Here is a 15418-nt window from a genome sequence, read left to right on the forward strand (position 1 = left end):
GGGTCTCATGTGATGGTAGTGGATACCAAGACGAATGAGGCATATTTACCCAGATCCTAAAAGGGAGAACTAATCAACTTGTTGTCTTTGCTAGAAACAACACTCTTGAGCAGTCTTTGTGTCAGAGCTGAATCCACTGGTATAACATCCTGAGAAACCCCCAAACCATCACTTCTGGAAGAAACAATTAGCCCCATCCCAGAGCCAGGCATCCTGGACTCCACCCCGCAGTGCATACAGTGAGGGCATACTCACCGGCCTCTCGGGTCGTGTTTCGGCTCGTTGGCTTGGGTGGAGGGATGGGGGCCTGCTTACCAGGAGCCTTGGCAATTTTTTTAATGGGAGGCACTTCGTCACCTTTGTGTCTGGCCCCAGCAGTGGCCCCTTTGGGAGGCACAGGTGATTTGGGGGTTTTAGGTTTGGGTTTAGGCTTAGAAGGAGCTGAAGGAGGTGGAGCAGGAGCTGCCGGTGTTTCAGAGTGGTTTTCAGTGTTCTCTATAAATGAAAGTGAACAGAGCAGACTGATGCAGACATACACCATATAAATACTAGGAGCAAGACATGGCGACAGGGATACACACACACAGCTGCTTGGCCCTTGGGAACCAGGTGGAGCTCTGCACCAGGGAGAGCAAAGTTTGGTTTAAAAACAAAGGCTGAAGGACAAACGGAGATGTGTTCTCTGTATACATCAACCACTCCTTTGATAAAACTATGAGACATAAGTTACTGGGATAAATGTGTGTTGAGAAGGAGTGTAAATGTCCACAAGACAGATGCCCCAATTCCAATCTTGGATCTGTGGTTCTGGATGAGGACGTGGACACTGAGTGCTAACTTCAACAAATTGAACAATTTAGCAAAATTGAAGGACCCTCAAGAGTGACAGGTGAGCATATTACACACACCGTCCAGCAGATGAGGACTGATTGACAGCAGCAGCAACTACTGGCTACCTTTGAGAACTCAAGCCTGATCAAGCTAAAAGGGATTTGTGCTTGGTAGAAGTGCAATAAAATGTTGCTGATTTTCTAAGCTATGGTAGACCGAAGGATCTATGACATGGTGCACAGTGTGTGGAACGATGAACTACTTTCCACTCTGAAGATGTTCTCAAGCTTTCCCAGCAAACTGAGGAAGCTTCCTGTTCTGCAATAACTTGCTCTGCCCTTTTAACTTAATGCCACAGCTGTAGGTACCTGAGTGCAGAATCCAAAAAATATGAACTTTGCTCTGTATTATAAACATAAACAATGATTTGGAGAAGACAAATCACAGAAAGAATTAAAATTCACAGAAAGTTACAATTCACAGAAATAATTCATACCTAAGAACAGAAGCCTCCACAAGGTTTTGCACAACTGGAGGAGAAATACTATCAGTTTCTTGTTAGCAAAAGTGGAGATGCTGAGGTTTTTATTCATTTAGTCACATGTAGACTTCTAGTAGTGACCAATTGAAATTAAAATACAATTCTGGTCCAAAGAACCAAGCAGCATTTCTTTAAAAATGGAGCACAATAAAAAACACAAGACAGTGCGTTAAGACAAGACTCAGCCTTTCCTGGATATGTCTTCCCATTTTTGAGTGACCAAGTAAGGATTTTAATGCTGGCACATGTTACATTTTACAAAGTCCTTTTTCTTCCTCGTTTCTTATTCTAGTGAGTGGTTTTTTTTTTTTTTAAACCATATTTTTCATTGAGTCACCTATATATTTCCCATGATAATGATTTAAGATACAGAAACTTATCAATAAGACCTTTCTTTTAAAGCTCCATTTTATCCTGCCTCAGCCATGAAATCCTCCCCTGCCAATCTCTCCTGCTACCGAACTTATTCAGCCTCACTATAGGAGCGACTCATTCAACATTCAGCAGAGGCCACTTCGTACATCTTCCTTTTTATATATCTTCTCAACTAAGCTGCTGATCATTTATAATACAGCGTCCTCCCTCCACTCCAGCCTGGTCTGAACCACAAGGTCAGTTAGTCACAAAAGCCCACTGGACTGGAGAATGATATAAGTGTATGCGCGGGTAACACACTGAATGTGAATGTGAAATAGAAAACATATGTCGACTTGCCAGTCTTTTGACAAAGGGCAGAAATCGATTCTTTAAGTACGTCTTTGCAATTTTAGCCCTAAGCACAATACCAAGTGTGGAGGCCAAACCCAATGATATTGGCGGTGGGAAGAGCAAACCGATCTGCGGCATTTGGTGTCATTAGTCCTTTTTTCACACTCAGAGCCCTGCATCTTATCCTTTCAGGTCATGGCATATCACTGAGGGATCTTTTTTCTTTCCGTTTAAGGTTTTAAATTCTAAATTTATACCCCAAAGATGGGCTGGGGGGTATAGCTCAGAGGTAGAGCATGTGCTTAGCACATGTGAGGCCCTGGGTTCAATTCCCGGCACCACAAATAAAATAAAATTCTCCAAGGAATTAGGCTTTTGCATTTGGGAGGGAAGAGATGCTTGCTGTATGGCAGTCAGTAATGTCCCCACTGGGGAACAAAGGAACACGCTGCATACAAACTCTGTGCTGGCTTCTTGAAAACATGGACCACGCTCTATTCTTTGAACTGTATCGTCATCCGTGAGTGTCTGCCACTCTGGTGACTCCTAGTTGTGTGTATGTGTGTGTGACATGCACTCACAAGAGTATATTTTTCTGACTAAATGAAAAATGTCTCTTTTCTGAAATTCTCTATCCCATCAAACACAATGCCCTAAAAATCATCAGTTCAATAAATGTGACTAACAAGCTGATCGTTGCTGTCACGCCATCAATAGCAAACAGATTCTTGCATGTGGGAGGTGATGAATTAAGTCGTGTGTTTTAGGATTACCACATGATCTGAAGACACTATGTAAACTGATGGAGTTCAGGAGTATTATCTTTACAGGAGGTTAAGAAAGAGCTGCCTGCTCACTCTGGCTTCATGAGGACATGAGGTTTCACAGTCTGGAAGATAAGCTGCAGGCACGTGGAAAGCTGAGTTCAACAACACTTAGAGCAGGCCCAGAACTGGGTGCGCTCTGCACCTGGCCTAGAATGCATTTTGGCTCCAATTCCTTTCCTTCACCCCCTTCCTGACTTGGGGTCTTACTGTGGAAGGTGACTTTGTACCTCAGAGAAGCCACCTTGGTCTCTACTCCCCTGTCTTGGTGGACTGGGGCCTTTCACGGTTCTTTGTATCTTGTTTTGCAATTGCCTGTGTGCAGTCTGCTCTCCTCTTGTATCATGATCGGCTGGAGGGCAAAGGCCATTTTTCATATACTGACCTTTTCCTGGCCCCTACAGTCTCATCTTCATTATTCTTTTTGTATCTTCTTAGTCAAGAAGATATATAAAGCCCTTTACAGTAACTCAATAGAAATAATGTTCAACAATTTTCAGATTTCTCACACTATGTTGTGTTTAACCAAAAGACCTTAGAGAAGAAGTCTCTAGCCTCAGGGAAAGGAGGCCTAACACCACTGTGCCAACTACAGAATCAGGCGGCTCCAACAGCCCCAGATACACTCACACGGCTTGGTAGAACCTGCTTTGCTTTCTTTGTTATTGAGGCTTCAAATATTAAAGTATTGAGATATTGTTTTATAAAAAGATGCAATAAACATCTGGGATTTTAAAGGCATGTGATATGTTTTTGCAGATATAACCAATTAATAGATGAAGCAATGCTCTTGAGTGAGCGGGCATAACACTGGAGGAGAGTGAACACTGCATCCCAACAGTGAGGAGGAGTTAGCTCATGTGATGGAGGGTTTGTGTGCTAGTGAGCTCACACAAGGAGAAACTCCAAAAGAGGGGAAGAGGCATAAGTGAATCGTTTTGGTTTTCAGAATTAATGGTATCTTTCTAGAGAAATAAAATCTTGTCTTTGTCTTAAGACACTTTCTACTTCACATAATTCTCACAAAATATTAATTTAGAGTGACATTCATTTCAGTCTCAGGAAGTGGCTTCCATACCTAACACTTCTCTTCATTATTAGCACGGCAGATATCATGCATGTCATACATATCTGTAACCAACACAGCGGATTCACTCTGTAGTCTTAGAGTGCCATGCCAGCAGCTGGCATGTCCACCTCCTTATGTATCGAATAGCCAAGTAAGATGCTAACCTGGACTTTATTGACCAGAAAGAACAGAATGTACTAATTTAAAGTAAAGAATAAGAAAACAAAAACATCTCTCCACCATTCCTGGAACTATGATCTGTCATTTTTTTAGAGCACCAAGGCCTGCTGGTTTAACTAGCATAAATCTGTCAGCAACTTTTTATTAGGTTGATAAGGAAAACACTTCCTTTGAAGTCTGGCCAGTCAGTGAATGACACTGACACCCATATGGACCAGGGAGAAAGCACAGATGAATTTGAAATTTAACAGTTTGGTGAGATGGGACAACTGGACTTAACAACAAACCAACAAAATCACTACTTGCATGAATAAACTAAATTCCTTTCAATTTTAAGTCTACTTTATCTTTATGTTCCAGAAGTGTTATCATTGAAAGTCTTAATTTCTTATAGTCAGTGCTCATAAACACAACTGGAGTTCTTCCATGGAGCAAGTAAAGCCCCAGGAATACTATGCTTCAGATTTGAAGAAAGCAAAATAATAAGTTTCTAATAGATCATTAACAGAGGCTTTTAAAGTTTTTTTAAAAAGACTAATGTATGTGCAAATAAAGTGGTTGTGGACTTCCAGAGAAGATGGTGTCAAGCTACCTGGTCTGTTTAATAAAGCCATCAAAAGCCCTTCTATTCCCTTTGTCTTTGGACAATTTGGGTCAAAAATAGAGGAAGAGAAGTTCACTCTCATCAATTTCTAGGAATACTCAAAATGTCTACAGAATGCAAATGAGGTTTTGTCAAGTTTCGGCTGTTCAATGCAGAGGTAGACCTTACAGAACAGAAAATAGTCTGTTTCCTGAGAATTCCTTTCTGTGCCACAGGGAATCATTTGGTCTCTCCCAGTAAAAACTCTCCTTGTGGGGATGTTCAGCTCAAGGTTTGTCTAAGTCTGCGGTGTGGGGGCTCTTGCATGGAGTAGCATTGGTATCGAGATGTAATCAATCCACAACGAGGAATTTGTGAAGGTTCTGGGGGTGCGTGATAGACATGCATGTCATAGATATCTGTAATCAACACAGCAGATTCACTCTAGAAACCGAGACCTCTAAAGAAGACTTCAGGGGAATAGTATCATTGTCTCTAGCAGATTTTGAAATTGTATTTGCACAGATCAATCACAAAGCAGAGACTGCAATAATCAGTTTTCTGGGGACCATTCCTGGGTTTCTCTTAGAAATGTCTAGAACCTACAACATTGGGTCTACTGATGCCACCTACTAAGTCCCACTCTTGGAGAGGGAGTGCCAGCTCGAGGGAGCCATGCGGGTTTTGGTGTTCCTCCATACAGAGTTCTTCACAGGGCCCAGTTAAAACCAGGTGAGAAAGATGTTCCAACCTCTCTCTCTCTCTCTCTCTTTTTTTTTAAGATCCTAAAGAAAAAAATCTCAAAAAAAGAGAATATTTTCAGACATCCTAATGCTTGAGGACTCCACCTTTTCTGATTACCTTTAATTGATCCTCTTTAATAATAAAAAAACAAACAATGCCATATGAGATGGAAGCATCCACCTGAGGATGTTACCCTACTTCTTGTCCCCTAATTATCATTTCTCTCTTCTTTATATTTCAGACTTCCTCTTTGTGGACCACTGGTTTTAGGTCACTATTTGGAGACTGAGACCTGCTTCTTGACATTGAGCTAAAGGAAATCATACTCAAGGAAATCATACGGGTTTTTCTCTTTATTTTACCTTTCTTATCTTCTGCCTTTTCCTCCCGAGGTGGTGATTTCTCAGATACAGAGCCATGACCTTCTTCAGACTTCCCTACATTCTCCTCTCGGGTAGATTCCTCTCCGATGGGTATCATGTGCCCGTTTGAATTTTCAAAGTTAACTGTTACATCTCCATCTAAAATGGGAAAGAAACACCTAGATGTCTAACTTGATGGCTTTCTTAAAATCCAGCTTCCCAGTTACCAGGATAGTAGGATCTGAGTTTGTGTTTCTATCCCTGGAGCCGAATCACCGTTTCATTAAATAATTTATCTACAATGAAAGAGCTAGAAAATCCTTAGTCTTGAGAGAAAGCAGCTAAGGAGGGAAAATTCATGTGCCATTTCAAGGCAGTGGGACTGATTATCCTAATTGCACAATACCCCAGGGCAGTAGAGTTCCTGTGCTCTTGTGCTTAGGTTTTGTTGAAGTCAATATTTATGTGTTTTTCTTTGTCATCCAGAAACTGAATGGTGAGAGGAATGATCTGAAAAATGAAATAAACATTTTAACATGCACCAAAAACACAAGGTGTATGCAAATACACAAATAACATGAAATGTAATTACACATACAAACAATTAGAGGTGGAACAGGAAAGTTTCCAAGCACCACTGTCTGCAGAATGTATTACATATGCGGTGTATTAACTTCACACAGTAATGTATCTGCCACTCTGTGTTCAGGGGGACAATGGTAGCAACAGCTAAGTTTATTTTCATTGTCTTATTTAAGGAAAGATTAAAATGTACTCAGGCGATTGCTCTATAGAATTACCCAAAAACCCATAAGGTAGCCTAAAAATAACTAGAAAACATTAGTCGAAAAAGCATACATTGGAAAAAAACAATTACAGAGGAATTTTCTAAAATCATAGCTTATAATAAAACGTCCAATGTATTATCTAAATCATAAATAACTAATTTTAATCCTTGGACTTCGATAATTCCTGAGCTTTTCTAAAGTAAAAGGGATCTTGTAGAAACTTCTAATTAGTGATGCTTGAAAGATTACCCTTACTCCATCTATGGAAAAATGGCACTAGCATTGTAAAATAAAAATCAGTGAATTAAAGTTTGACACAGTAAAGTTGAAGAAATGCATGATTAGAGGTGGTTTTATGCAGTTGTTTATTAATTTTAACAGTCATTATAAAACAGAAAACATTTCCCAAGTTTTCTTTGCTTTGATTCAACAATAAAATTCATTGGCCTTCTTAACAAAAAAAAAAAAAAAAAAAAAAAAAGAAGGCATGACCAGTAAAAAATAAATATCATGAAATTATGTCATGCTCAAAATGAAAAGCAACTGTTGTTTAGTCAAGTAAACTACTAAGAACCTATAATCTGATTTCTGCATAAAACTAAAATAGACAATCATTAAAGGAAATGCCACTGCCAGTAAATCCTATTTCAATAAAATTAAGGTAAGCAATTAGCTATAAAAGAAGAGGGTGGGTTACAATATGCCCATATAAAATTAAAATGATGTAAGAATAGGCAATTTTAGCCAGGGGCAGTGGAACATGCCTGTAATTCCAGGGGATCCCGAGGCTGAGGCTGAAGGATGGCAGGTTCAAAGCCAGCCTCAGCAACTTAGTGAGGCTCTAAGTAACTTAGTGAGACTCTGTCCCAAAATAAAATATAAAAAGGGCTGGGGATAGACAATTCCAATGAGATATAAAATATAAAAATAAAAAAATTAAAAAACAAATTTAAAATAACATAAAAACAAAAATAAAAATATATATTATATAATATATAAAAATATTTAAAAAATACTAAAGGGGTTGGGGATAGACAATTTCAAGTACAATATAAAACCACTTCTTTGTATAAAAATCTTCAGATTAGGCTGCAATTGTGGCTTAGTGATAGAGCACTTGCCTAGCTTGTGTGAGGCACTGGGTTCGATCCTCAGTACCACATAAATTAAATAAATAAGTAAAATAAAGGTATTGCATCTATCTACACCTAAAAAAATTAAAAATTAAAAAAGTCTTTGGATTTAAAAAAAACTTAAAAAAATCAAATAAATTTATGTGTGTATTTCTTGACTTTAGTTGGTAATAAATAGACATTAAAATCACGTTAATGACAATTTTAAGCAATTATATGAATACTCTTCAATAGGTTAAATAACTGATTATTGAAAAAACTTAGAACAAAAAAAGCTAGAGAGAAAATTAGTTTTGTCATATGAAGAAATTGGATTATCACGTGATGGAAATAGTCAACAACATGGGAAGATACTTACTTTGAGGCATAAAATAAAACTAGTGCATATAAAAATAACTTTTAAAAAAAGAGACACAGTTGCAAAAAATATGGAATTGAAGACTAAAACAGAAAAGAACTGAAGATACTAATCCATTAGTGCACAGACTGAAAAGCTTTTCTAGTGTTGTGTCTTACAAAAATCGTTTCAACATTAAAATAAATGAAATCCTTGACATGGAGCATGTCTCTTAGCTAAACCAAGGAAGGGGCTGGGCAATGCTGAAGCAATCAGAGGTTGAGAAGCCGGGGCGTTCATATGCAAAGGAACCAGAACCCAGAAATATCACTGAGCTTCAAGCAAAAAGAGACATAAAGCATAAAAAGAAACCAATCGTTCAATAAGAGCATAAGAGTGTTTGAAGAGGTTTACCGCTTTCTAGTAAACAGGGGCATAGCAGGTAGAGTTAAAGGAGGAAAAGGAGAAGGGAATCATGTATGACCAAAGGTAGGTGGCTCATCACCAGGGGGAAGCTACACCGGCAGAGAGGAAAGAAGGATGGCAAAAGTGCCCTCATGTTACAGGTAAGGAAAAGATGGAAGGAAAGAACCAGAGTTAGGGACTGAACCTGGACTAGACCACACACAGGCTTCTCAAGAGAGGAGATTAACTGTTGAACTTTCAGAGTGAAGTTATAACTTGGTGTAAAGTAAGACAAACTAAAGGGAATAATAATAATAGCTGAGATTGAGGTATGGGACAGGATGGGACGGGGTCACACCCAGGGCAGCTGGAGGGACTTGAAAAGTCTCGCTGGCCCGTGTAATAAAAGGCATAATTGACAGGCACTGTCAAGAGCTATGGGAAGGTCAAGAAGATCAAGCCAAGAATGAATCTTCACTGGCTGAGGCCAGGAGGCTGTCACCAGAAACGCAGCTTCTGGTCTCTCAGACTGAAATTCTCAATATAATTGTTTTTAGGAAAATGACAGAAAACTCTTTTCTCCAGCCTTTGACTGAAAGGGGGAAGAGCTCTATTTCCGATGGGCACCCCTGGGAACTTTCAAATATTAGATAATTTTATAGTTCTATACCGGGACCCGGCAAAAGATGGGAAACAAAATTCAGTAAGTTTTTTATGTTTAGATTAAAAGTTGTCTCGTTCATTATATTTCAAAACTTCTAATATTCAGCAATATCTACATGTGAAAAAAGGTCAAATAGAGTCAGATTTCTGGGAAATAAGTGCATGTTAATCCAAGAACTTTTAACCTGTGCTGCAAATCATTTAACAGATTAGGCAGAATAAAACCAAGAGTACTAAGCATTTCTTTAAATTGACCATTGCTACTCGATTGCAGAAAAAGCAAAATCTTTTCTTCCTACAATTTTTAATTGAAAAAAAATTAAAGTCATAAATTTCGCTTTTTTCCCTTTTTAAAAAATATTTTCAAATAAAAAATGCCAAATTCTTAGTCAATCTGTAACTCTGATGGTCAGTCTGCAGCTCTCCGTGGCCACTGAATTTCTCTACTGGCTGCAGAGGGGCTGGACATGACATGAATTTTGATATTGTGTGTCTACCTTCAAATTAAAAAGGCTAAGGATGTGCATTTTTTTAAAATTATTATTTTTAAAAGTCCCAGACAGGAAATAAATAGCTTCAAGGTAAAAGAAAATTGGGGAAGACATAAAGTTCATTTATAGAGTGAGAAAAGTTTGACAGGTCAGAAATTGAAATAAAATATCCAAATTGTGAGGGCTTAGTAAAAATGGAGCTATTCACTCCTGATTCCCCACCGCCACCACTTTTTTTTTTCTTTTTTTAAGAGGAGGAGTAAAACAGTAAAGCATTTCCCAGCTCCATTTTGGAATTATTCAGATGTTGGGAAAAAATATGTCATTTATATTTGTAAATAGCAAATGCTAAAAAATGTTAAGTTCTTTGCAAAGGAACATTTATCAGGAAAAAAGAGAAATACTATTATTTTGATTCCAAATAAATATCATGTTATTTGTTCCCATAAAAGTTCATTGATAATACTCTACCTCTCCAAGAGAAGGGGGAGGTAAGAAATAATTCAACAAAGTTGCAGCAAATGTCTTCCAGTTTTACTAGTAGTGGGAACAAAGAGAGTCACTCAGTATGATTTTTTTGGGGAAATAACCAAATGCTGGTGTCTTCTCTTATAGAGTCAAACTCACTTTCTCTCTAATCCTTAACTTTTTTGAAGCATGATTCCTCTTTGGGAGGGTAGAGGAAAAACAGAAAGAAGGTTAAAAGAAAAGGGGAAAAAACCCCAAAAACTGGAAATAGCATTGTTAGCGACAAGGTGAGAGGCAACTAGAAATGAAAAGAGAATAATACTGAAAAAATTACTCGAAAGAAAGGATAAAGCAGGTGAATTTGCCCATTCATGCCTTATTGATTGCACATTTGAACATATCACAAAGAGTAAAAAAACAAGAGGCATGTTTGCTATCTCTTCTTTTATTGATAGTCCTAAGAAACAAATAAGGCATGAAGAAGCTAAAATTGCATTGACTCAAGCAATCAAGTTTAACTTGAGAGAAAGTCTCAAGTTCAAGAACAGAGAAGAGAAGGAGTCATGCAAGCATTACATTGTTATCTGCATCTCAAGCCACTGATGCACCTGGGCAGAGTTTTGGGTTCAGAGTGACCTGCAGTGAAGTATTCACTAAAAAAGTCACTGGATTTCTTTTCTATACTACCTCAGATTCTCTGCTGCCCACAAGGGCATTCCAAATCAGAGCAGACTCTTGCAGCATTACTTGCTGCTTTATCTGACACAGAGCACGATCATTTTAAATTTCAAGAGACTATGAAAGAAGGACCAGAGGATGAAGGATCAGTTATTTTAAAGGTATGGTTAATGTCCTCACCTTGATCAGGCAACTCCTTAAGCACGCCCCTTCTTATCAGCTCCTCTCTACTTTGTCTTGTGGATATCTTCCTCTCTAATACTTTTGAAAAGAATAAGCACAAGTAAGAATCAAGTCATTGCTTAAAATAATTATGAACATCATTCCAAGTAGAATTGAATACACTCATTCTGTTCCCATGAGGGCTTCAACCCCAGCCCCACAAAAGGTGTGAATGGAGCTGAACCAACTCAGGACAAGGACAAATGACTCCACATCATGATCTTGAGCCCAGCCACCATCCCTGGTCTTTCAAATGGTAATCTGTGGCTAAGGATCCAGACACAATATTTCATACCAACTACAGAGATAGAGGCTACTTCGTGCTTTGAAATTGCTTCTTTTAATAATGAGTCGTTTCAACACATGTGCTTTTATGGATATATAGTTATGAAGAGGATACCTATGCTGCTTTTAAAAACAACAAACCATAAACTCCCAGTAGACATTCAGGTAACTCATCAGAACCCCAGTGAGAAGGGAAGACTTTTCTAGAGTTTTCTCTCATATCATCTGTGATAGAAGTTCAGCGACTTGCACTTTTGTAACTCTTTGCACTTCTATATTCACAAATTCCAGGGGCTTCTAGTATGACTAACCCAAGTCTTAGGAAGGTAGAGAAGCGTGTTAAGAATTGGCAGCTTTCACAGGCACATGAGGGGACACGGTCATAACACCAAGTCTTCCATCTTTTGGAAAGGATCTGTATTCCTGGCACAACTTCGGAATGGAGCTCAAGGGCATGGGGGCAGGACATCCATAGTGCTCACCTTGTATGTGCATAGTTTTGGTTTCTGTATCCTACAATGTCTATGGAACCATTAGCTCCCTATCCTGGTTTCAGGGACAAAGTCACGTTATGTACCAATCCTGAGTCAACTTCCCCCTGAAGTGTGTTCTGAAAAACTCTATTCCCTCCAGATGCTTTGTTCAAAAAAAGTACCTTGTCACATAGGAGAAGGGCAAGGTAAGGGGTCCAGGGCACTTTGAGGAGAAAGAAAGGTATGTTGGGAGAGACTGGGTTGCCCAGGAAGCCTTAACATCTGACTTCCATAAGATTCCCATTCCTGGTTTTATAATCTGCAAATCCCAGAACTACTCTGGACAACACAATTTCAGCTGAACCAAAGGCAAACTAAAGTCCATTACCCTCAGACTTGCCTTGACAAACACAAAAAGAGCATGTGATACACTAAAAACATGTTTTCTCCTGTGCTCCAGGTGGCCTGAAGCAAGGACACTGATGGGAGAGAGGGGAGGGCAGACATGCCCTGAGCAGTGAGCTTAGTATCAAGTACATGAAAGTCTCCCTAAGTGTTTACTAATGGCATGAGCCCCAGAATAGCAACACTTAGTCTCTCTTGAAGAAATTGGATTTGTTCCCCTTTCTGATAGCTGGCAATTGTGTGTTTCTTTTTTATCCTGGTTTCTAGAATGTTCTGATAGAACTTGAGATTTACCCCTGGTTCCACATGCCAATTCATGTTTTCTCCTTCCCTGCTCTCTGACTTCATTTATATGTATAGTGTCTATGCTCTTTATTGTAAGTTCTGTCAAACATATTTTGGATAGAATAAAAAGAATGACAATGAGCACCTTATTTTCGAGGAGACATACATGAATGCTTCCCCTCTCTTCCTTTAGGTTACTCACTCACCCGGTTCCCCACCCTCTCTTCCAGAAGCAACTAACCACAGCTCACTCAAAGGTTGATGATTTCAAAGGACAAAGTTAATAGGGCAGGAGGCGAGGGATTCTTCCACTGGCTTTCTTTCTGATACAAAGAGTGTTGCTGTTTAAATGAAGTTTCAATTTGCTCAGACTCTTGTCTAAAAGGAGAGAACACTTATCAGTGCAGGAAGCCACACTACAGCACCCACAATGACAGGTGGAGCATTGCTGAGATTTTGCAGGTAGTTTAGAAGGACCCCAGACACTGCAGCCTTCCAAAGATTGCCCACGCCCATTCAGGCTCGCCTGGGATCTGAGGGCGGCACGATTCTAGAGACCTCTTGCAACAGGTGTCTCAGCCCCCATTCCTGGGATGGGCCAGAACCTCCCGGCTGTTCTGCCCTAAACTTGTGGCTGGGGGTGGCAACTGCAGCAGCATGTGCTGCTGGTCCCAGGGTCGGTCACATTCTGGCAACCCTAACACACTGCCAAATCCAAATGCAGCCGCTCTTGCTGTCTTTCTTATCTTCATCCACCCTCTGCTCAGTAAAGTCAGTAAAGTCGCCTAAAACACAGTGCAGTTATCAGAAGTTCTGGACGCTAGTCCCAGAACTCCTGCAACAAGTTGGGTGACCTTGGGCAGTCACTTCAATTTCCAGGGCCTCTAATTCATGATCTGTAAAATGAGGGACAAGAGTCAATGACCACTAAGGACAAATCGTCCAACTTAGATATCATGTGAGCTTGTATCATGAATGAAGGCCATTCTGTAATCTCTGCTATGGGCACCATAGAAAACTTTCATTCTTACACCAAAAACTCATCTCATAGCCTGGAACGTATTTTGTTTACATTTCTGCCTTTCTATTATGGATCCCAGAGGATTTTTTAGTTTGAATTTGGGGTTTTCTCTTGCTTTAATTCTAACTTAATCTTTGCTTTATAAAAAAAAAAAAAAGAAAGAAAGAAAAAGAAAATCCTCCCTTTTTTTCTATATAAATCCTGGAGCTTTGAAGCAGCAGCGTTGGTTGGCTTCCTGCCAGCAATCAAAAGCAACAGCTTTGTTCTTCTGCTCTACCTCCTATAAACAGGCCCTGATAGGAAAATGCCGTTGGCTATTTGTTTGGTCTCTGGCTGAAAGCATTTTTAACACATAATGCAGATAACTGTGTACAGGGCCAATGAGAACAAACTGGAGCCCACTGAGCCTGGAAGGTATGTTGTTGGGCACAAAATTCCAACCCCTGCTCTCACTGAAGTACAAGTATCTCATTCTTCACCTTTTAAAATATTTGCCCTGTGTTTATATAGTGTCTGTGTGTTTGCAGAGCACATTCACTGGGCACTTTGACGGGTTCTACATTGGAACGAATCTGGGAGGTCATTCTAGTTCAACGTGCCTCAGAAGACAGGGGCATCTCAGGAACGTTCCTGACGTGTGCTCACCTGCTCTCAAATTTTCAGGGACAGGATACTCACTTTCCCTCAATGTCCAGTTCAGTTATGGATCACCCTCATTTTTAGGGAGTTGTTCCTCATGAGATATCTAAATCCCAATTCTCTGTAACTTCTGCACATTAATCAAACATAGGTTTTTGGTAGCTCTAGACTATTTAGAAGTTGTTTGTGGTCCTAGGAATTGTAGCAGCTGCTGTTTGACTTTGAAGCTCATCCCAATCTGAGCAGCTACCTTAATAATATGAGTGGGAGTCCCCACAGCTGTAGCATAAACAAAATATTGCCAGGGAAGAGAGTTGAGGGCTGCAGGTCACTAGATGTAGTAGCAGTCTCTCTCCAGGAAAAGGACCGTCACTTGTTGAGTAAATAAATGGCTCAGGGTTACTCTCTTCTCTCCTAATTGAAAAAGCATGAGCGATTCTTATATTGGGATCAAGCAGAATCATGGTTTCTGTATCTTATTCTGCACTGGATGAATTAGTGCTTTGACATTTCAATCCTGATTACAGCAACACTAATTTGGATTCTCTCTGAAGTGAAGGAAGCATGACCCCCCATGTTCCTGACTTCAAGCTTACACTCCAGTTTCTCAAGTGTTGGAAAAGGATCAATCTTCCCCAAACTTCCAGCCACTGTCTATCTCAGTTTGAACAGCATCTCAACTCCTCAGCATGGGTCACTACGGCAGCCTCCTGAGGATTTTCTCCTACCTGCCAGTCTCCTAACCACCCTTCCTGGCTATTTCACTGTAGTTCACTTGAGTCCCTGCTGTCCCCTCTTTCCCCAGGCATGGTCCCCTCTTTTCCCAGGCATCCTCTGCATGGTGGCCTCTGTCTTTACCAAGAGACTATTTCCCCAGCTTGACTCACTCCATCATGGCCTTCAAGTTCTGCTCAAAGGTCCCCGTATTAGAAACCTTTCAAGGTATACCTGAATTGCTACCTCCCCTTCTCATCTTTATCCAGCTTATTTCCTTGCAAAATGTGTCATCCCCTGACATGTATAAGTATAATCTCAGAGAACCAAAACTCTGCTTACTGCTGTGTCTCCAGTAGTGACTGGTACGCAGGTTACTGGCACCCCGAATACACGTGTATCTGTTAAATAAGTGAATAAAAGAAAATAGGCTAGGAACTATAACGGTCTCACTTTCTGTCCCTTCCCAACCTCCCGTTTCGGAGAAAGCAAGGGTGGCTTGTGGAAAACTTTAAGGAACAAGAGCTTTCTGTCTTCTCCCTCCTTTACTCTTTGGCCGAGAAGGTCTA

General features: G+C 39.9%; 1 protein-coding gene across 5 annotated transcripts in view; it reads right to left on the reverse strand.

Moving 5' to 3' along the window:
• The window catches only part of Phactr2 (phosphatase and actin regulator 2), a 139237-nt gene that overhangs the window by 59159 nt on the left and 64660 nt on the right, over nt 1-15418 (reverse strand). For 3 of the 5 annotated variants that reach the window (XM_076858175.2, XM_076858173.2, XM_076858174.2), the window contains 3 exons: nt 10986-11066; nt 5843-6001; nt 256-495 (listed from right to left, as the gene is read on the reverse strand). In XM_076858175.2, the coding sequence (XP_076714290.2) occupies nt 256-495; nt 5843-6001; nt 10986-11066 (480 nt within the window). The remainder of the gene's footprint in view (nt 1-255; nt 496-5842; nt 6002-10985; nt 11067-15418) is intronic. The other 2 variants (XM_076858176.2, XM_076858177.2) reach the window with 1 other exon arrangement.

The sequence above is a fragment of the Callospermophilus lateralis genome, chromosome 6 (assembly GCF_048772815.1).
Source record: "Callospermophilus lateralis isolate mCalLat2 chromosome 6, mCalLat2.hap1, whole genome shotgun sequence".
NCBI classification, from domain to species: Eukaryota; Metazoa; Chordata; class Mammalia; order Rodentia; family Sciuridae; genus Callospermophilus; species Callospermophilus lateralis.